This window comes from Diorhabda sublineata, chromosome 8, assembly GCF_026230105.1.
Source record: "Diorhabda sublineata isolate icDioSubl1.1 chromosome 8, icDioSubl1.1, whole genome shotgun sequence".
Taxonomy (NCBI): Eukaryota; Metazoa; Arthropoda; class Insecta; order Coleoptera; family Chrysomelidae; genus Diorhabda; species Diorhabda sublineata.
The window spans coordinates 2,960,215-2,982,764 of NC_079481.1; the positions used below are offsets into that span (position 1 = coordinate 2,960,215).

At 34.4% G+C, this 22,550-nt stretch overlaps 1 protein-coding gene across 2 annotated transcripts; it reads right to left on the reverse strand.

Annotated features, from left to right (window-relative positions):
• Window positions 1–665: 665 nt before the first annotated feature.
• On the reverse strand, window positions 666–22,445 carry LOC130447989 (glutamate receptor ionotropic, delta-2-like). Of its 2 annotated transcripts, XM_056785091.1 has the most exons (11): window positions 21,312–21,963; window positions 21,123–21,253; window positions 20,678–21,070; window positions 16,780–17,085; window positions 13,852–14,031; window positions 11,997–12,090; window positions 11,811–11,945; window positions 9,884–10,187; window positions 8,624–8,735; window positions 6,696–6,880; window positions 666–1,786 (listed from the first exon to the last, which is right to left on the reverse strand). In XM_056785091.1, exons 3-11 carry the CDS (start codon window positions 20,973–20,975, stop codon window positions 1,574–1,576), a joined length of 1,827 nt encoding a protein of 608 aa, XP_056641069.1. In that variant the 5' UTR covers window positions 20,976–21,070; window positions 21,123–21,253; window positions 21,312–21,963; the 3' UTR covers window positions 666–1,573. The 2 variants fall into 2 exon arrangements, with proteins under 2 accessions (XP_056641069.1, XP_056641070.1); XM_056785092.1 differs by lacking the exons at window positions 21,123–21,253; window positions 21,312–21,963 and adding an exon at window positions 22,232–22,445 and having other exon boundaries at window positions 9,884–10,184.
• Window positions 22,446–22,550: the final 105 nt, after the last annotated feature.

The window sequence follows — 22,550 nt, forward strand, 5'->3', positions numbered from 1 at the left end:
TAGTTTTACAATTAACAAAGCGCAAGGACAAACTTTAAAATATTGTGGCATTAACCTCAAAGAATCCTGCTTCTCTCACGGTCAGCTATATGTAGCTAGCTCAAGAGTAGGAAATCCAAAAAATTTATGTATATATACTCCGGACAATAAAATGAAAAATGTTGTTTATAAACAAGTATTGTAAATAATGAGAAAACGTTTTCAATAAACTTTTTTTTTTACTTTTTACGTCATAGTTTATTTTTTTATTTCGACTCTACCACGTCATCTCATATCAACTCCCGGGCGAAGCCGGGTTTTTTAGCTAGTATATATATATAATTCTTATTTTCGTCTCTCGAGCAATTGCCATTTGTCCGATTTGGTTCAAAATTAGCGTACATGGCTTTTTTGGCGGCGGATTGATGTTATTAGAGTTTGGTTGAAAACAAATGGATATTTCGAGGGGTCTCAGTGCAAAAAAAGTGGTTTTTGACCTTTGCTCACCTCTGCAGGTCAAACGAAAAGCGACTGAAAAATGAAATTTCACATGTAGGTTCAATTAGTTGCGAGATGATTTCCTGTCTAAGGTCGAAACTTTCCATCTCCACCCCTCTCCATTTTATGGTCATTTTTGTTATATTTTCTTATTTTTTGGCCAGAAAAAGTTTAACTAGAGGGTTCGAACTTCGCATGCAAGTAGGGGTGATGTTGAAGAATTGTCTTTATCAAGTTCAAAGTTTTCTCCTTCAGTTCTTCTAGCACAAAACGTCCGAAATCATTTTGATCGTTGTAATTGTTGAATTGGACCGCCTCCTATTTAATGAATAATACGAGTATGATCGTTGCTAGGGTGATTTTTTTTACTTCCCATTTTCGAAATTTCTTGTCATTATGACAATTTTTTCTTTGTTGTCAATTGGAATTGAAAAATTCGACTTTCGTGATGGAGCTCTACCGCTCACGGCTTTTTATTTAACTCACATTCTTTAAATATCACATAATATTGTTAACGAAGCTCGGGGTCCTTTTTTGAACGTTTTCCAGTTGAAATCTCCTCAATACTGAAAATTTTAGTTAAAAAGCAGTTTAACCATACAACGTCTTAAGCTATCTTTCGAAATATTTTAATAAAACCTAAACCTAAAACCTAACTTAATTTAATCAAACTGTACATCGTCCAATAACCAAAAGCTTCTAACCAACTCTTGTAATAAATTTGAGGAAATAAAGCTTTGCTTGATTATGAGAGTTAAGTATTCAATGGGCCAGCCAGGAACCATCCTAGCTTTGAATTATGAATTATTGACTGATTAGATTTTAACATAATCAGCCGATTCTCAAGTAATTCGAAAAATAGGTTAGTGTCAATGCTCTGACATTCTCAGACAACTCAGGACCAGTTAATTCCAAATTGGGTGGCAATTTAAGCAAAAAACGATCGAATAAAAATTGAGGTAAGTTTGAGATCACTTTATCTATAGCTAAGAAGCGAATAACGAATAGTTGACGGAACGGATTTCGGTTTAAAATGATGTGTTGATATCAATGAAAAATATTTGTTTTATTCGATTGACAATTGTGCCATCTACGATCATGGATGAGGGGCTGTATCTCTCTTTGATCTCATATAATATATTGCAAATTCAATAATAATTATTATCATACTGGTTATGCAACCAAATACTAATATACTGAAAGCTCCAGCTACGTGGTTCCATTTTAATTTAACAACAGGTCGCTGCTTCTTTGTCTTATAATATTGAATCACATTTTGTATATACGTATCCATATGCATCATTACGGCCTACAAAAGAATAAGTACGATTGTGATAGAATAATGCACAAAATAAATAAAACGTAAAAAGTTCAAGTTCTGCAAAAAAAAAATCTAAAATCACGTCAAACAACTTTTGTGACATTATTTGATAAAGTTGTTTCCCTGCATTAGAAAAATAGTTGATGATTAAACTCCACGAAATAAAATCATATTTTTTTACTCTTATAATGTCTACATAGTTGAGACTAACACGGGGCGGCATTTCTCCGAAATATTTTTTCGTTATTATTACAACAATACCAAAATAGTGCGTTGAGCGTTTGGGCGAATCGAGCGGCGTAAAAAAAATACAGTAGAAACTCGATTATCCGGCCCTCAGTTATACGGATTCGCGATTAACCGGACTATCAACTGCGACCAATTAAATAATTAAGTAATATTGAGTCAAGTTACAAAATCTTTAACATATGTACTAAAAGTGGAATTTATGCAAGCACGAACGAGTCGGAACTGGCATTACTCCGCTCGCGCCGTTCGGGATCGCTGTCCCACGCGTGTCGCGTCTAAATATTTGAAAATATCAAAGCGTGTTATCGCTTAAAGACATAATAAATCTTATCTATTGAAAAAATTAATGATTTCCATTCCGAGTCCGTTCAGGCGTTCTACACAACCGATTTGCTTAATTTTTTTTTTCCATGAAAGGTATTGATGCACAGATCAGCCATCAACCATCGGATTTCATCTAATTTTCACCATTCTCAAGTTATACTCAAATGCGATTTCCCCGTGTACATTACTTATAGGAGTTTTTCACATACATACGTTCTATCCTCAATATCTCAGGTTCTAATGTAGCTACAGAGTTCGTTTTGATTTAATAACACTCTCTGAAATACCTTCTTTCTTTCGTGTGTTTCAACACTTAAATCGGTTGAGTTGGAGAGGAGCTAGGCGCGGACATTCAATGTGGAGTTATGGATTTTTGTAGGTTTTTGGCAATTTGTCTAAATTCAAAAATCTATATTTCAGGTTCTAATATAGCTACAGAGTTCGTTTTGATTTAATAACACTCGCTGAAATACCTTCTTTCTTTCGTATTTTTCAACACTTAAATCGGTTGAGTTGGAGAGGAGCTAGGCGCGGACATTCAATGTGGAGTTATGGATTTTTGTAGGTTTTTGGCAATTTTTCTACATTCAAAGATCTATATCTCAGGTTCTAATATAGCTACAGAGTTTGTTTTGATTTAAGAACATTCGCTGAAACACCCTCTTTCTTTCGTATTTTCCAACACTTAAATCGGTTGAGTTGGAGAGGAGCTAGGCGCGGACATTCAATGCGGAGTTATGGATTTTTGTAGGTTTTTGGCAATTTTTCTACATTCAAAGATCTATATCTCAGGTTCTTATATAGCTTCAGAGTTTGTTTTGATTTAAGAACATTCGCTGAAACACCCTCTTTCTTTCGTGTTTTTCAACACTTAAATCGGTTGAGTTGGAGAGGAGCTAGGCGCGGACATTCAATGCGGAGTTATGGATTTTTGTAGGTTTTTGGCAATTTGTCTAAATTCAAAAATCTATATTTCAGGTTCTAATATAGCTACAGAGTTCGTTTTGATTTAAGAACACTCGCTGAAACACCCTCTTTCTTTTGAGTTTTTGAACATTTAAATCGGTTGAGTTGGAGAGGATCTAGGCGCGGACATTCAATGTGGAGTTATGGATTTTTGTAGGTTTTTGGAAATTTTTCTACATTCAAAGATCTATATCTCAGGTTCTAATATAGCTACAGAGTTCGTTTTGATTTAAGAACATTCGCTGAAACACCCTCTTTCTTTCGTGTTTTTCAACACTTAAATCGGTTGAGTTGGAGAGGAGCTAGGCGCGGACATTCAATGCGGAGTTATGGATTTTTGTAGGTTTTTGGAAATTTTTCTACATTCAAAGATCTATATCTCAGGTTCTAATATAGCTACAGAGTTCGTTTTGATTTAAGAACATTCGCTGAAACACCCTCTTTCTTTCGTGTTTTTCAACACTTAAATCGGTTGAGTTGGAGAGGAGCTAGGCGCGGACATTCAATGCGGAGTTATGGATTTTTGTAGGTTTTTGGCAATTTGTCTAAATTCAAAAATCTATATCTCAGGTTCTAATATAGCTACAGAGTTCGTTTTGATTTAATAACACTCGCTGAAATACCTTCTTTCTTTCGTATTTTTCAACACTTAAATCGGTTGAGTTGGAGAGGAGCTAGGCGCGGACATTCAATGTGGAGTTATGGATTTTTGTAGGTTTTTGGCAGTTTTTCTACATTCAAAGATCTATATCTCAGGTTCTAATATAGCTACAGAGTTTGTTTTAATTTAAAACATTCGCTGAAACACCCTCTTTCTTTCGTATTTTCCAACACTTAAATCGGTTGAGTTGGAGAGGAGCTAGGCGCGGACATTCAATGCGGAGTTATGGATTTTTGTAGGTTTTTGGCAATTTTTCTAAATTCAAAAATCTATATTTCAGGTTCTAATATAGCTACAGAGTTCGTTTTGATTTAAGAACACTCGCTGAAACACCCTCTTTCTTTTGAGTTTTTGAACATTTAAATCGGTTGAGTTGGAGAGGATCTAGGCGCGGACATTCAATGTGGAGTTATGGATTTTTGTAGGTTTTTGGAAATTTTTCTACATTCAAAGATCTATATCTCAGGTTCTAATATAGCTACAGAGTTTGTTTTGATTTAAGAACATTCGCTGAAACACCCTCTTTCTTTCGTATTTTCCAACACTTAAATCGGTTGAGTTGGAGAGGAGCTAGGCGCGGACATTCAATGCGGAGTTATGGATTTTTGTAGGTTTTTGGCAATTTTTCTACATTCAAAGATCTATATCTCAGGTTCTTATATAGCTTCAGAGTTTGTTTTGATTTAACAACATTCGCTGAAACACCCTCTTTCTTTCGTGTTTTTCAACACTTAAATCGGTTGAGTTGGAGAGGAGCTAGGCGCGGACATTCAATGCGGAGTTATGGATTTTTGTAGGTTTTTGGCAATTTTTCTACATTCAAAGATCTATATCTCAGGTTCTTATATAGCTACAGAGTTCGTTTTGATTTAAGAACACTCGCTGAAACACCCTCTTTCTTTTGAGTTTTTGAACATTTAAATCGGTTGAGTTGGAGAGGATCTAGGCGCGGACATTCAATGTGGAGTTATGGATTTTTGTAGGTTTTTGGAAATTTTTCTACATTCAAAGATCTATATCTCAGGTTCTAATATAGCTACAGAGTTCGTTTTGATTTAAGAACATTCGCTGAAACACCCTCTTTCTTTCGTGTTTTTCAACACTTAAATCGGTTGAGTTGGAGAGGAGCTAGGCGCGGACATTCAATGCGGAGTTATGGATTTTTGTAGGTTTTTGGAAATTTTTCTACATTCAAAGATCTATATCTCAGGTTCTAATATAGCTACAGAGTTCGTTTTGATTTAAGAACATTCGCTGAAACACCCTCTTTCTTTCGTGTTTTTCAACACTTAAATCGGTTGAGTTGGAGAGGAGCTAGGCGCGGACATTCAATGCGGAGTTATGGATTTTTGTAGGTTTTTGGCAATTTGTCTAAATTCAAAAATCTATATCTCAGGTTCTAATATAGCTACAGAGTTCGTTTTGATTTAATAACACTCGCTGAAATACCTTCTTTCTTTCGTATTTTTCAACACTTAAATCGGTTGAGTTGGAGAGGAGCTAGGCGCGGACATTCAATGTGGAGTTATGGATTTTTGTAGGTTTTTGGCAGTTTTTCTACATTCAAAGATCTATATCTCAGGTTCTAATATAGCTACAGAGTTTGTTTTAATTTAAGAACATTCGCTGAAATACCTTCTTTCTTTCGTATTTTTCAACACTTAAATCGGTTGAGTTGGAGAGGAGCTAGGCGCGGACATTCAATGTGGAGTTATGGATTTTTGTAGGTTTTTGGCAGTTTTTCTACATTCAAAGATCTATATCTCAGGTTCTAATATAGCTACAGAGTTCGTTTTGATTTAATAACACTCGCTGAAATACCTTCTTTCTTTCGTATTTTTCAACACTTAAATCGGTTGAGTTGGAGAGGAGCTAGGCGCGGACATTCAATGCGGAGTTATGGATTTTTGTAGGTTTTTGGCAATTTTTCTAAATTCAAAAATCTATATTTCAGGTTCTAATATAGCTACAGAGTTCGTTTTGATTTAAGAACACTCGCTGAAACACCCTCTTTCTTTTGAGTTTTTGAACATTTAAATCGGTTGAGTTGGAGAGGATCTAGGCGCGGACATTCAATGTGGAGTTTGGATTTTTGTAGGTTTTTGGCAATTTTTCTACATTCAAAGATCTATATCTCAGGTTCTAATATAGCTACAGAGTTCGTTCTTTTCTATTATTATGATTTCTGATACTTATTTAATGGATTCGATGCGAGAGAAGCCGCGGGTAAAAGCTAGTATTATTGATTCGTTAAAAAAAAGGAGAAACATGTCGTAAGTTGGCTGATGAGTATGATGTAGATACATCCACGATTAGTGATGATTACGGAGAATTCCGATTCAATTTTGTTGTACACCTGCAAATTAGATAGTGAAGATCGGAGTAAACATCGGAAAATAATGAAAAAACCGAAAAACGAACTTTTAGAAGACGCTTTGTATTCTTGGTTTTTACAAAAACGGTCAAGTGGGCAACCAATATCTGGCCCTTTACTCTGTGAAAAAGCATTACAGTTTAAACATATCGCAGATAAATGAACAGCAGGAAATGCAAGAAGATGAAACAGAAGAAAATTTAGACGTGGATAATGATGTAGGACCATGATATAGCGGCAATAAAGAGAAAAAGTAGCTTACGTCAAATACCAATTACCAAATATTTTTAATATATATATCTTAAATCCACTATTAAACTTACTTCATGTTGCCAGTATGATATAAGACCAGTTTCGGCTAATCTCAATATAAATTCATTCAATTTGGGCAATAGCACTGAACTTTTTCTGGTCATAATTACAGATTCTTCCCAATAAAAATCTTCTTTCATTAATCTCAAATGTTCAATAGCATCCCTTGTAATGTACGTTCCAATGGCATAATTGTCTAAAATTACATTACACAAAAGAAACTTAACTTCTGAGAAAAATTCTATTATGAAGGGTTTGACCTTATTTCCCCGGTTGAAGACTTTTCCTAAGAAAGGGGTATTCGACATCAGTTAAAGTATATAAATAACTTGTACTCAGATGGAGTGAATCATTAATATAAAACTGAACGCCCCCCTTTTTAATGAACGACGTTAAAAATGAGTAAAACAAGATGGAAAAGCCGGAAAACCCTTTTGAATTAAGTAATTCAAAACTAAAACTATCCCCGGATACGATTCTCCAAAATAACATTTATTGCTGTGACCGATAAAAAGTCTTGGCAAAAAATAAATTTATTAAAAAAATATAAAAAATTCGCATCGACTGCGTATCCAGAAGAGTACAACGAACAAAAGTATAAATTAAAAACAACTCAGATTTGTCTACATATTAAAGATAAGACTGGGACTTATCTATGGAAATTCGGGATGGTTGCAGCCCTCAACTGGATTCCCAGATGTTAGAGTTGTATCAGTTGATTGGTTGTGGTGCACCGGTTCATTCCATTTCATGTAGTTGAACTCCCAACCTGGCAGCTGTAGAACAGCGAATATAACGAATCATATATAAATTCAATTTTCGTTTAATGCATGATAATGCTACACCACACGTCGCGGCAGATGTTCTGAATTACCTAAACGAAGTAGGAATTCATACTCTGGACTTGCCACCAAGAAGTCCAGATATGAATCTTATCGAGCAAGTCTGGGACATTTTGAAACGCCGCATTCGTCGTCGAAATCCATTTTCTCAAAATTTAAATGAGCTTGAGCAAGCGGCATTAGAGGAATTGGAGAGCATACCTCAAGAAGTGATACAGCACCAGTTTAGAATGTTTTATTTTTAAGAAAATTTGGTTTTATTGCAATGTTTTTATTTTTTTACTCGTTAAAAATCACTCAAAATTACTACACATTTCTTATTATTGCGCCAAAATGATTGAAAAGAAGTTAAACAATAGCAATATTAATTTAAATTTATTAAACGAAAAAATATTTTCAGAAATCTTTGCAATTAAGGCCCATTCGCACCAAGCCAGTCCTAGTCAATTTTTGTTAGTTAGATTATCTAAAAAATACACAAGGAATACATGAACAATAAAAAACGCAAAAAATTCAAGGCTCTCCCATTAAAAAGGTCTTAGAATTCGAGTGAACTCACAAGAGAGCACACCAGCCATGGTAACTCTGCACTTCGAAGAGGAATACCCAGTTATACATCTTAAACAAGACCGAAGACCACTCGGATTAGAGTTTTTCTTCTAGAATAAGGTTAGAAAGGATCTTAAGCGAATCGGCGAATCACACAAACGTTTTCTTTTACGCGACATCAACACTTCCAAAATTAGAGAGGAGACAACGCCGGAACAACTTTATACGAATTGAAATGAGGTCCTATTGGCATGTCAGATGATGGTGAAATGTGCTGTTTCTCACCCCTTAGCGGCTGGACTTTGTCCAGGGGTACTTAACACGAAGGGCTTAATCACAGGCGCGCGTCTTAGAATCAACGGATCATTCCAATTATATCAAGTTCTTCTGATTGGTAATTTGATCGAAATCGTTTATGTTTAATATAACGTTTGGTCAATTTTGTAACATTATAAAAAACGTCAGTTTTTTAGTGATTATTTCTATAGAAAAATTGATAACGTGTACCGGTGAATATATTTTAACAAATCGTTAACAATGATCCTTACCGTTTGGTAATCGTTCCAATGCAAACGCAGTTTTCGCAGTTATTGCGTATTCTTCCAATTTTCTTTTATCAGGTACAGTTACAAAACGATCAACAATTGTTTTATATGGCTCCTGAAAATAAAATAGATGCGTTGAATCAGCAAAAGAGAAAAGAAAAATATCAACGATTTTATATTATTTGGAATTTGTGATGTGTCACTAGTTGCCACTACAAGCCTCGGAAACGGCTTGTACGAGTCACCAAGAAACGTGTAATACCTTTAATAATTTATATCCTAACCGAAATCCCATAACAAGCCTATTGTCAGTAAATTAGTAAGAAAGGTTAACGAAACTGGTTCAGTAAAAGATTTATCCAAATCAGGACGCATAAAAATTGCATCTGTTTTACTGCACCAGTTTCGTTAACCTTTTTATTAACTTACTGACACTAGACCTTGTTACGAGATTTGTATTAGCACATAAATTATTAAATGCTCAAGTACGCGGGGCGAGTTTACAAGCTACAAGCAGCTCGTAAAAAAGTCCAATGACTCGATGCTCCAGCTGCGTTAGCTGCTTGTAAAAACGCCCTGGGAAAAGTTCAATTGCCGGCGACTTATCACTAGCAGTAAAGTGTTACTATCATAAAAGATCAACAAAAAAAGATCACATGACTTGAAATGTCACTATCACAAAGGATCACCGAAGTAAAGAAAGTTTTCGCGCACGTAGTGGTAATCGTCACTCACAAAGATAGATGGATGCGCTCTTTGTCTGAGGTATCGATCGACAAAGAGAATGGATCGATATATTAGATGTCAAATATTATGTTTGCGATCAGAAATTTGTAACAAAACATCAAGGAAAAACAAAAATTGTTGATTTCATTTAATTCCGGCCATTTTCATATTTATTCAACTTTTAAACCTTCTCTGTACTTCCATCAATATAATTGAAGACCACAATTAGCCAAATCGGTCCAGCCGTCTCGAGACTAACGTACAGCAATTCATTTTTATATATATATATATAGATTAGTTTTGGAATCAAATTATCAAATTCCATATGTTCACGGCATACTTTCACATTTTGATTCCCACGTGACGTCACATTGTACGAGATCGCGTGTATGTATATCGTGTTTGAAAGGAGAGGTTCATTGGTTGGACAATTCAGTATAAATAAGTAGGTCAAGTTGATAGGTGTTAGTTTACCTTCAGTCTCTGAAGACGATACTTTGGCAAACGGTGTATCTAGTATGGAGGTACGATTATTACCTGTTTTGCATGACTAATAGATTCCGTCCAAACATCATGGTTTCCAGCCCAACTAATACCACTATCGACAAATTCCTCCACGGTTTCTATGACATTGTAATAGCGAGGAATTGTCATAACAGAAGCTAAACCACTACTATACGTGTTTGATAGAAACACGCTAAACATATACATGATTCCAATAAATAAGACGCCGTGTCTTCCGGGAGGAATTTCGGACTTCTTCAGGGCTTGTATAACGAATAATTTATAAATAACAAATATCGATTGATTGTACTTCAATCTTGATGGTTCAATAATTCTTCTGAAACATAAATATACATTAAATTGATAAAAAACATGCCATTGACTATTAATAACACAGTAAATTTTCAAGTAACTTTTGCCAGTACCTACAATGGCGACTGTTTCCTTAGCGATGATACATTACTCTGTAGGATGAATTATTAACTGAAAGTGATTAAATTGAATTGAAATATTAAGTAGACCAGTACCAGACTATTTATTTTTTATTCTTGCCATCTTTATCCCGGGTCAAGTAAAATCTTATCGTTTTGGAAGCTGCAGACACAAATTTCACCATGAATTTTATTGTCCAGCATCGAATTGAACAGTACAACTTAATTGGGGTGGTTTATTTTATATTATCAAATCAAGTAAAGGGTTTTCTAATAAGAGGTGTTATTTTGAACAGCCCGCTATTTCGGTAAATGTCACTTTTGAAGCTGCCATTTTTTGACATTTGACAAGTAGAAACTACGCCATTAATGAAAATGGAACGATACACGCTTGAGTCGAAACGTCAATTTATTATTAATCAAAAATTATTAGAAAAACTAATTTTAAAAATGAAGAGATTTTAGGTTTCTTCTGCTTCAAAACCAGTTTTTTTTGATAATTTTCAAAAGAAAAACAAGCTTCGATCCTTCTTTAAGTCTTTATCAAAATATGATATTCACAATGACAATTTGCTTATTTATATTGATAAAGACTTAAGTCGAAACGTGTATATCAATTGTAACGAAGTCTTTGCCAGCTATATTAAGAGCGGTTTCTTATTGGGAACGTGGCAATGAAACACCAAAGTGGACTAACTTCAATATATTTTCCGAGCTTACAAATACTTATGTATTCATCGTCTGGGAAATAATTAATTGAGATTTGTGGTGGTTTTAAGTTGTATAAATACAGAGTGACGTTGAATATGGAATTTTGAATCCTATGATTCTGAAATTTTCACACAACTTAAAGCAACCACAAATCTAAATTAATTATTATCCAGGAGTATTCGAAAGCTGGGAAAAATATATTAAAATTAGTCTACTTTTGGTGTTTCGGAAGTGGCTAACTCTAATTATTTGTTGTTTTAATGTAAAAAATTTTAAAAAAGAAGAGATTTTAGGTTTCTTCTGCTTCAAAACCAGTTTTTTTTGATAATTTTCAAAAGAAAAACAAGCTTCGACCCTTCTTTAAGTCTTTATCAAAATATGATATTGACACTGACAATTTGCTTATTTATATTGATAAAGACTTAAGTCGAAACGTGTATATCAATTGTAACGAAGTCTTTACTAGCTAAATTATAAGCGTTTACTTATTAGGAACGTGGCAATGAAACACCAAAGTGGACTAACTTCAATATATTTTCCGAGCTTACAAATACTTATGTATTCATCGTCTGGGAAATAATTAATTGAGATTTGTGGTGGTTTTAAGTTGTATAAATACAGAGTGACGTTGAATATGGAATTTTGAATCCTATGATTCTGAAATTTTCACACAACTTAAAGCAACCACAAATCTAAATTAATTATTTTCCTGAAGTATTCGAAAGCTGGGAAAAATATATTAAAATTAGTCTACTTTTGGTGTTTCGGAAGTGGCTAACTCTAATTATTTGTTGTTTTAATTTATGTATATAACTTACGCCTGGAATAGATTCTCCTCTTCCAAATAATAAATAACGGCGTGTCCGAAAACAGCAAGCATGAAAGTTGTTATAACGAAGGCCCACAACATATAAGAATAAGAATATAATGGTGTTAACCAACCAGCATCCACTCTAAAAGCGATATTGCGATAATCTAGTTTATAATACGAATAACTAACTCACGTTGGAGCAGGTACTAAGCAAGTTACACCAGTTCTAATTAATGGAAATGACAAATCCAAGTAATGATAAGCGGATTCCCACGTGTACAGTGACCCTAAAAATATAAATATTTGTAGCAGTTGGGTACTGGAATAAGTATTCGAAATGATTGTTAGAGAGTTACAAAAGATATTTGATTGTCAAAAATAAGCAGAGCAGGTGTTTCCCAATAATGTATCCCAAATGAAGAAATTGAACCGATCAATTATACAAAAGGATTGCTACCAAAGTTCTGAGATATGGCAACACTGATGTGTTTCACTTGAAAAATTCATCATGGGAAAAAAATAGATTTAAATCATGAACAATTTCTTGCGATGATTTTCTATAACTTTCGTCGTGGAAAAAACCAACAGCAGTGCCGATAAACTTGCTTCGACTTTTGGTGATAAAGCACCACCTCGAGCCACCGCGTTGCGCCGGTTTTCCGAATCCAATTGTGGTCGAAATTCACTACAGGATGAATTTCGTGAAGATTATCCAACATCGGCTGTTGTACCAGACAACAACGATAATGTTCGTACACTGATATTGCAATATCGTCAAGTGACATACCGTGAGATTGAAGTATTTGCCTAAAAAAGATTTTTTCGCGGTGGATACCTCGTTCAATCGTTCAAAAAAAGCTCGAGTCTATTGGCGCAAAGAAATGCCTAGAAAATTCAATCACGGTGCTTCAAAAGAGGTTTATAAGATCGTGACAGACGACGAATCATGATTATATGCGTTCCTTTTGAATCCTAAATTTTTCCGATACAGATCTGTCTCTCTAAACTTTCTGGAACCGTTGGTGATATTCATACTGAACAAACACCACCACTACACCAACACTTACAATTACACTGTCTGAGGCGCGTTTCGAAAACCAAGTTATCGTCTTCAGAGACTGAAGGTAATGAAGATAAGCACAATTTTTTTCGGGATTTAGGCAATATACTTTTTATTTCATTTTCTTGTGTCATAAGACTATTTAAAATAAACAATTTTAACATGAAGACCTAGATTTTCCCAATAGCTTATATCCATTATTCGTTGTTCCTCTTTTCTTCAAACCTCCCAATCTTTTTTCTTGGCATTCGCTGAGTCGATTTCTCACAACTCTTATCAAACCTTTGTACACCATATCCAGAAGTGACATCTCTGTATAATTACCACACCTTTATTTTTCTTCATGGGTATTGGATATATTATTCCATTCCTTCATCACCCAGGCATTTGTACTTCATTCTAAATTTTCCGTATTATTTCGCATATTATTTTTATGTATATCTTCCTCGTCGTATTCAATAACTTCTACTGGAATCCCATACATACTTATTCCATAGAAAAAACGAATTACTGCTTTGGTCCAGAGTATTGAGAAGAATCGAGGTTGCTGGTTTCATTGTTATCGCCTCAATAATACTTGAGGGTGTATTTGTGCCACATTTTTATTATAAAAATTGTAAGCTTATTGGATATGTAAAGGCAGCGAAACAAAATATTTGCCATTAATTTTAGATCTAAGATATCTAGGAAATTGAAAATAATATCGGAATCAATTAGATTTGAAATCAACACGATGGTGCTTCACCTCAAATTACTGTAGTGGTGACCAAGTTTTTAAACAACCATTTCAAAGATCGTTGGACAGTAAACGATGTATTCAATCGATAACTTCTTCGTTCACCGATGTTGACTTTCACCTGACTTAATTTGATTCCGAAATTTGTTTCTGTGTATAACTAAGAATTGATGAGTTCCAAACATAAGATCTCAAAGTCGTATTAAAATTAATGGTAGATATTAGTAGCTTCCATTTCCACTCAGTTCTTACCTAAGCCTATATCTGCTTTATCGTTAACTATATTACCCATTAGTCCATTTCCAGTCCAATTTTCATAAATGGCTCCCCAAAAATCATCAGAATTTATCACTAATTCCGGTGTCATATTCAGAAACTTGGCGAAAGTTAACATAGATGACATCTCGGAGCCCATATGGTCCTTTCCAGAACCTTATAAACATAAATTAATTGTTATGATGAAAATAATTGAAAATTGCCTTAATTCTGCAGAAAATTATACTACCACTTATGTAAGATGTATCTAGTCCAAAAGCTGTCGGAAGACAACTCTAGAAGGCGTATATAATTTTGTGAGGAAAGGATGAAACGATGGGATGGAGAATAATGAATTTCAGATAAATTCCACTAAATTTCGAACGAAGCTAGTAAGCGAAATGCTACTTAAGTTTTGAGATATGGCAACACTGATGTGTATATGTCAAATCTGACAATGTCATTACAAAGTTTGACATTTTTAAAGGTGAACGTATTCAGAACGTGCTATTTGAGTTTGTTGCAGATACTTGAAACTTTCATTTTGGTCGAAAAGTAGAATTAAATCGCGAACATTTTCGTGCGATGATTTTCTATGACTTTTACTCATAAAGCTCTATCTCGAGCCACCGTACTTCGTTGATATTTCCAACTCAATCGTGGTCGCCCTTCGTTACACGATGAACGTCGTTCAAAATTGGCTGTTGTGTCAGAAAACATCGATGCTATGCCTAAACTGATATTGCAAGATCATCATGTCATATACCGTGAGATTGAGGCATACTTGGGCATTAGTTCGACTTCCATACATTCAAAATTGCATGAGCATTTCGCTCGTCTCAATTGGTGCAAAGAAATGCTGAATGATGCAAGAATCTATGATATGAACCCGAAACCGAACAATAATCGATTGTATCGGTCTTTCAAGACGAGCCGAGTCCAACTTGTTCGCTCACGAAGCGCTTCGAAACAAATAGTCGCTTGTTTTTCGTAATAGCTGGACATGTCAGTGTTACATTAGAATAACGTGGATCGGTACACCATAATTTGTTTGCCAGAAGAAAAATCAGAGAACCAATCGCAGAAGACGAATCAACGAAAACGTATTCGAACAGTCAAACTATCGAATTGTTGTTTGGCACCCAATGATTTCTTCTTATTCCCGTAGAATAAGAGTGAATTGCGAGGTCAACGTTTTTCTACAACTGAAGAAGCGGTTGATGCGTTTAAATTACATGGTTTGGAGGTACATCAATCGAAATGGAAAAGTGAACATTGGTTCAAATGCATGCATCTCAATGTAGAATGTTTTGAAAATCAATTAGTCCGTATTCAATTATAAATATTTGTTTGTATGTGAAGCTTCATAAATTACCACCAAGCTGAAAATCGGTAAGAGTATTGAAAATACAATTGGAAATAAAATTTGAAAGTTCCCCATCATTCAAGGTCAAAAAATGAGTTTTTCGCCATTATTAGCAAAACGGTAAATTTTATCATAAAAATACCTCAGACAAGAATTGTAGATCATAAAATCATCTACAAAAAATGTATCAATACTTTTTTTCCTGCGAGCCACCGTTTTTGAGATATAACGATTCAAAAAGTTGCAAAAGTTGTATGTCGCCTCGTTGGAATCAAATGGATCCTCTTCTGTTGGGGATTCGATATTAGAGCCCGACCGGCCTTGACAATGTGTACATGCCAGAGAACAAAACATTCCGACTTTTTTGCAACTACAATTAGCCCTGCATCCCTTTTTGCAGTTACAAAAAATCGTGCTTAGCAGTTTCTCCGGCGCAGGTGGAAATAAAGTTTGCACTGGTTCTAATGAACTGTTGATCGATACATCGCTATTAACGCAGTTAAAGATGAAGAAGGACAAGAACAAGAAGAAGAATAACAAGATGAACAAGAACAAGAAGATCAAGGAGAAGAATTCGAAAGTTACAACTGGGACGATTAAATTTCATTACTTTTTTTCAACTTAAATTGCTTTTATCTTTTCAATATCTGTTAATATCCATTATTTCGCAATAGTTTCAAATTAAACAGGATTACAACTGACCCGTGGAATAGGCCTACTGGGTAAACAACGTTTAAAAAAACGCGCTAGGTACACTACCTGGAAACGTGTGTATATTATGACGTTTACAAATTTTTGAATCGTTATATCTCAAAAACGGTGACTTGTAAGAAAAAAAGTATCAATACATTTTTTGTAGATAATTTTATGATCTCCATTTTTTATCTAAGGTATTTTAATGATAAAACTCACCGTTTTGCCGAAAATCACGAAAAACTCATTTTTTTAACCTTCGACCTTGAATAAAAATTCGCAGCTTGTTTGCTGCTTTATATTCTTTTAAATTTCGATTTATAAGGGTGCCATCGAGTACACACAACTCATTCTCATTATTAAACTTATTTTTTTTCGTTTGAAAATTCTCCTCAGTTTGATCTTTCATTAGAACATCGTTTTATAGGACTGAAGTCTTATAGGAATGTGAAAATCATATTTTTAGTTTAGTTATTTTCTTCTTGGATGATTTGTACGCACCACTTCTTTAATTTATTTGACACCTTGTTGTCGTAGTTAGTATTTCCAAAATCTTCGTAAAGTTTAGTTGTAATTTCACTATTTGGTATCAGCCAATTCGTGAAATATAGCGAAGTATTTCTCGATATGGAATGTGCGTGAAACCACCCTTCATCTTAATTCAAATTAAGACGTCCAAAGATGAAGTTACTTTATTAAAGTTACTTAATGATCTTAGTAAAGTGAAAATCAAATACAAACAATAGTCTTAATGTAAATAGCTTTGATAATTTTCTTTGGGAATGTGAAATTTAATCACTTATCCAATTGTACATATATCAAAAATCTCTCGATGTATCAATTTTCAATTTGCGTATTTCTCTTACCAATAATTGTGTACGGTTCATACTGAAAAGTTGCCATCTTAAGTACTCTGCTCATTTGATTTTTTAATTTGTTTGGATATAAATTTGCACCGTACGAAAATGATTCGTTCAGTGAATACCAAACGTCCAATAACACTTTCTCTGAGTTATTTTGTAGTCCGGTATATTTATGTGTCCACAATTCATAAACTTCCCCAAGGTCATTAGAATTATTGTGAGTAGTTTCCTCTACAATTAATAAGTCGGCAACATATTGTATCTGGGTGGATTCAAATATCTCCATTGGATTTTCGGTTGAATTTGTTCCTACGATAAAAAATTCAAACAATTCTAAGCAGTTAACTGTGTAACCTGTAAGAAAAATATTCTTAACATATTTTGTATTGAATTCTAATATGTACTCGGTTAGTTCTGATCACCCACACATTTTAAGAGAAGGGAAAACATGAAATATGTAAATTCCAATACCAAAAAAACAAAACACTTTCACAAAATATGCTTATTATTGTATTAAGAAAAGATAAATTAAATCAAACAATTTCTTTGGTTATCTTTTTTAGCTTGTAGAGGAATAAGACGTGTTATTTTGAACAGCCCGCTATTTCGGTAAATGTCACTTTTGAAGCTTTCATTTTTTGACATTTGACAAGTAGAAACTACGCCATTAATGAAAATGGAACGATACACGCTTCAACATCGCATTGAAATTATTAAAATTCATTATAAAAATGGTGAAAGTTTGGCAGAGACGGTTCGTAAAACTAAAACATTTTCGGGTCGACGTGAAGCACCTTCTCGGACTGCAATACAGAAATTGGTGGAAAAAGTTGAGCTGTTGGGACAAGTTAGTGATGTGAAGAATAAAACCCGTGCACGTCGCTCAAGAATAACTGAGAATATTGCTGCAGTAGCCCAAAGTGTTGAAGAAAACCCAGGTTTGTCCACTCCTCGTCGTTCTTTGTAATTAGCCATTCCACAAACGTCATTACACCGTATTTTGCATAAAGACTTGGGTCTTAAGGCCTATAAAGTTCAGTTGGGTCATTGAATCCGGAATTTCATCGAAAAATCATCTGAGGCCCATTTCCACCTTGGTGGTTACGTCAATAAACAAAATTGTCGAATCTAGGGCTCGGAAAACCCGAGAGTTATTGTTGAAAATCCTCTCCATCCTCAACGCGTGCTGTTTGGTGCGGTTTATAGTCTGGAGGTGTCATTGGACCTTACTTTTTCGAAAATGAGGCTGGAGCAACAGTTACGGTGAATCGATTGCGGTATCGAGAGATGATTAATGATTTTTTATGGTCGGAAATGGATTGTATTGATTTGGACAACGTTTACTTTCAACAAGACGGTGCTACGTGCCACACAAGCAACGAAACCATCTCGATCTTTTACGGGAAAAATTTCCAGACCGTCTTATCTCTCGAAGAGGTGATCACAATTGGCCACCGAGATCTGGTGTTTTAATACCTTGCGACTTTTTCCTTTGGGGCCAACAAAGAAAGATAAGGTCTACGTCAACAGTCCGGCATTGATTCAAGACCTCAAAGTTGGAATTCGTGAGGCTATCGAGGACATAGGGCAGCCGCTTTGCAATTTGGTTACGGAAACTTTCATGAAAAGGATATGGTCCTGTAAGCGTAGTCGTGGCGGCCATATGGCTCATTTATCTCAAAAAATGACATTTTTCTTTGAATATCAAAATAACACCTCTTATTGGAAAACCCTTTATTTGCCAGGAGCGGTTTTAAGCATATCTATCTGAACCATTTGCTGGTGAAATCTCTCTACATGCTCGGCTGGAACTGTCCCAAATTATCGGGAAAGAATTCTTAAGAACAGTAAAGAAAATGGAGAGTAGAGGGATATATTGCAACCTAATGTCTTAGAAAATTGCAAGTTCTCAATTAGATGTTTGCTGTTGTCCGACTGTTTTCTTACCTAAATCGCTACATACATGTTTGAAGGCATTCCTGCTCTTTTCTTTATTCTTGATAGTGTAGTTTGGAAATTTTTGTCATTATTTTATGAGCAGAAGATAAATAAACTTTCTACTGATGTATGAGTTCCAAAGGTTCATTAAGTTCGTTTTTCTGGTCAGGCAAAATGTTTTTACGCGATGACCAATCTTTCAAAAAACTAATCTGGACTGTAAACTGTATCATTTTTTCGAGAAAAGTGAAAATTTCACTGCTGCGAACGAGATCCAAGAAAATCTAAATCACGAATTAGATCATTGAGTTTTTTGCTGCCACTACATTCGAAGACTACTCCCTCTTCAAAACTTGGATCAGGTTCTGGCTCCTTTGTGACATAATTATTTAGTTCATCACGCTGACATCAACAACATCTGGTATTTTCTAGAAACATCAGGAATCGGAAACGATTTTTATATAAAGTGTGTGTGAGTAGCTGATAACAGTTGACGAAACGACTCAAAATTTCGACGACAAAACTATTCACGGAGTATTAAGACATACCGAGACTCAAACAAAAATCTAGGGTATTTGGATGGAACCTGGTTTGGTTGTAAAATTCTAATGATGGTGTCTTAAATACTCCATATTAAAGGGGGAATTAAGAAATGGTTCTTCGTGTTGGTAGTAAAGATGGTTTTGTACCGATCGCTTTACAGTACTTCAGCCTTCTACGGTCCATGACTTACTTATCTTTCCCATCGGTCTTCAACTGCAATTCTATACTTTTACATACAAAATATTAGTTAAATAATTAAACGTTTACAGAAATGATGTTTTTTTATTATCTTTTATGCATAAAATAATTTGATTTATAAAAAATTATTACTTCTTATGGATAAGATATTAGAACAAAACTTTAGATAGTTTTTCAGAGTTCTGCCAAGCCTGGTTCACTATAAGATGGCCGAGGTCGGGTTACCCGTAGCTCAACCAGGCTTGGGGGAATATGGGATGGCCGAGGTAAGGTTACATATATTTCAACAGACTTCAACCATTCTTGGGCCATTATTGGTTTGCCAAGGCCGGGGTTCCCAGCGTTGGACCAAGCTAAGCCCCGTCGTTCAAGTCTGGCGGCTTCTACATGGGAAGTTATTCAATTTCCTTAACCTTCTTACTCGAGGTAGCTTCTTGTGACCTTTGTATCTTTCTCAGATTAAAAATATCTTTGAAAGGATATCATTTTAATGACAAAAACTCCACTACAGCGATACCTACATTGAGGGCAATTTCTGGACTTCTTTAGGAAGTGGAAATATCGCGTTGGATGATGAAGAATAACTAGACGAAATGTGGGGATAACAAGACAACTCGGTTCTACTTTAACATCTTCCAATACTGCATCTAAGCGTTGTTCTTTGGCTTCTCTTTCCGTCTTGTAACTTCTTTCCCTTCCAATTTCACAAACTTTTCCTTTCTTATATTATTTGTCTTCTCTTATACCGCTTTAATGTCTATTTATTTCTTTCCACCAACTACATTTTGTTTTAGCACTAATATTTTGTTTTCTTTTTGGTTTATTAATGGTCCATAATTTTCTGGAGTCCCTTCTAGTTTACAGAAAGCTCTTTCCATTTCCTTCTTTGCTCAAATTATTGAAGCTAAATCATCTGCAATTATTTGCGGACTCATAAGCTTGCTCAAAATTTATGAACATAGCATGAAGGCCTAAATTTCGCTCATAGCTTTTATCCATTTCCAGATCAGTTCTTTTTCTGGGTACTAGTTCAGTTGGATTCTCACAAATCTAGCCTAAACTTTCTCCACCACATCCAGAAGGGATATGCTTCTATAATGTATGAATATTAGTATTTTAATTACCAAGAAAAATATTATGAATGTTTTCAAATGTATTAAAACAAATTAAAAATATCAAGTATGGAATAAAATAAAGTATTAGAGCTTCTAACCACACTAACCTGTTGCTATTAAAAACTGTCTGTGGTTGAATCTTTCCGTACTGTTTCTAATTTCCATTTCGAAAGTTTGAAAAACTGTAGACGGTCTGTCAGATTTCATAACTATTCCTTGGCATCCAAAAGAATTCAAAAACACTTCGGAATGTATGTTGTCGTTGTTAATTTTAACGTTAATTACAGGTATCGACAAGTTATGATTAAAAACATTATCTCCATCAGTGAAAATTATTAAGCATTTACTGTTTATGAAGTAAGTGGAAAGTATTACGTTTAATACAGTGTCCAAATAAAAATCCATCCTAATCCATTAAGGATGCTTTCAAATTCCATAAAATTCAATAATCACCAGTCAAGACTTAACCTGTTTTTTGATATTTAGAGTTTCAGCCACCTCTAAAACAAGTAGGTAAATATAAATTTAACCTTCTTTAACTTTGAGTTTTACCTTGATATGATCTTCAACCAGAGCTAAAAGACTTGAATTTTTTGCTGTCACACCTTATGCATGAGATGAGATTGGAGCTTGCAACAGAAACTTATCCATTTCTTCAGGGCAAATGTTTTAGATTTTTTTGGCTAACAATACAAATATGCAATGAGTTTCGAATATTTACTGATTTACATCGTTATTTACCATTAGGGCGCTTTTCAGTACTGAATAAGTCGATCAAAGTGTTGAGAACTTCCACATTTTGGATTCAGTTTCAAAGTAAGTTAGTAACACTCTTTCTATGAAGCTGTTTATGCCTTTTTTAGTACTTTCCCTGGATTTCTCAGGGAGAAGATTCATAGTCGCTGCAGCTGCCGATCCAACAACATCTTCTGGTGTACACAGACACAAAACGGATTTTCTCGAACGAATATCAAGAAATAAAAGTGTGACAGTTTATCGGAGAAGTGAATTAACATTATTTCTATTATTTTGTCAGTTTTATTCTACGTTAAATACTATTCTACGAAATAAACATGGAAAGTGGTATAGTTAGAGAAAACCCTCTTTAACTTTGTAGGAATAATTATAAAGTTCTAAATCTACAAATTAGCCCTATCGTGCCATCATGAAAAAGTAGGCCCTTCCAGTACTACTAATCAAGCTTTTGTTGGCATTCAAAGAAACAACTTTTTTTCGACAATATAATATAACATAATTGATAGTCCTATGAAATCTTTTTTTTAATTATCTCTCCAGAATTATATTATTATATTGCAATGAAGTACCTTTTTAGTTCATCAAATTATCACACCTGAGTGACTCTGGACTTATCCCGAAATATAATGGTCAGTATCTACAACATATCGAGTTTTAGGAATTCTTTCAATGTAATGCATTTACTTGCAATGTCCTAGTTTTTTACTTACATATTGTTTAAACAATCGACTTGCTTTCTGTTGGTTTACTCAAAGCAACAATGAGTGTGTATTGTGAACTATATTTTTAAACAGATAATAGCATGATAATAAGATTAAAGGTAACTAAAATATCAATAAATAATACAGCTATTATTTGTTTTCTAAATATTCTTTATGAGTTAATGTGCTTGATGTTGACAATACCTTCGAAACTCAAATATAAATAAAATTCAAGCTGGTATTCAATAGAATAATTTCATTGTTGATTCAATATTCAATGTTTTGGTAACTTCATATGTCGTGACTACTTTAAGATACAAATTTAATATGTTTTCAATCAAATAAACTGAGTGAGTTCCAACATTTCATAACGGTTAATTAGCAGTCATTATTGTCTGAAAAATATCGTTGAAGTATCAGCTAAATAGTGGGTAGGTAAACTTCTTCTTCTTCTTCTTCTTCTTTAGTTAGGACTGGGTCCTGTATTTGCATCAAAGGTTTGCCAGGAGTAGTTGAGATGCTG

Bases quoted from the DNA above. Each gene is read 5' to 3' on its own strand.
- LOC130447989 (XM_056785091.1), bottom strand. From the start codon at position 20,975: ATGGATTTTTATTTGGACACTGTATTAAACGTAATACTTTCCACTTAC. The intron at 17,086-20,677 runs GTTAGTGTGGTT...TTTTTATCGTAG, and splicing joins ACAGTTTTTAATAGCAACAG to GAACAAATTCAACCGAAAAT. The intron at 11,946-11,996 runs GTGAGTTAGTTA...TATCGCTTTTAG, and splicing joins TGCTTAGTACCTGCTCCAAC to AGTGGATGCTGGTTGGTTAA.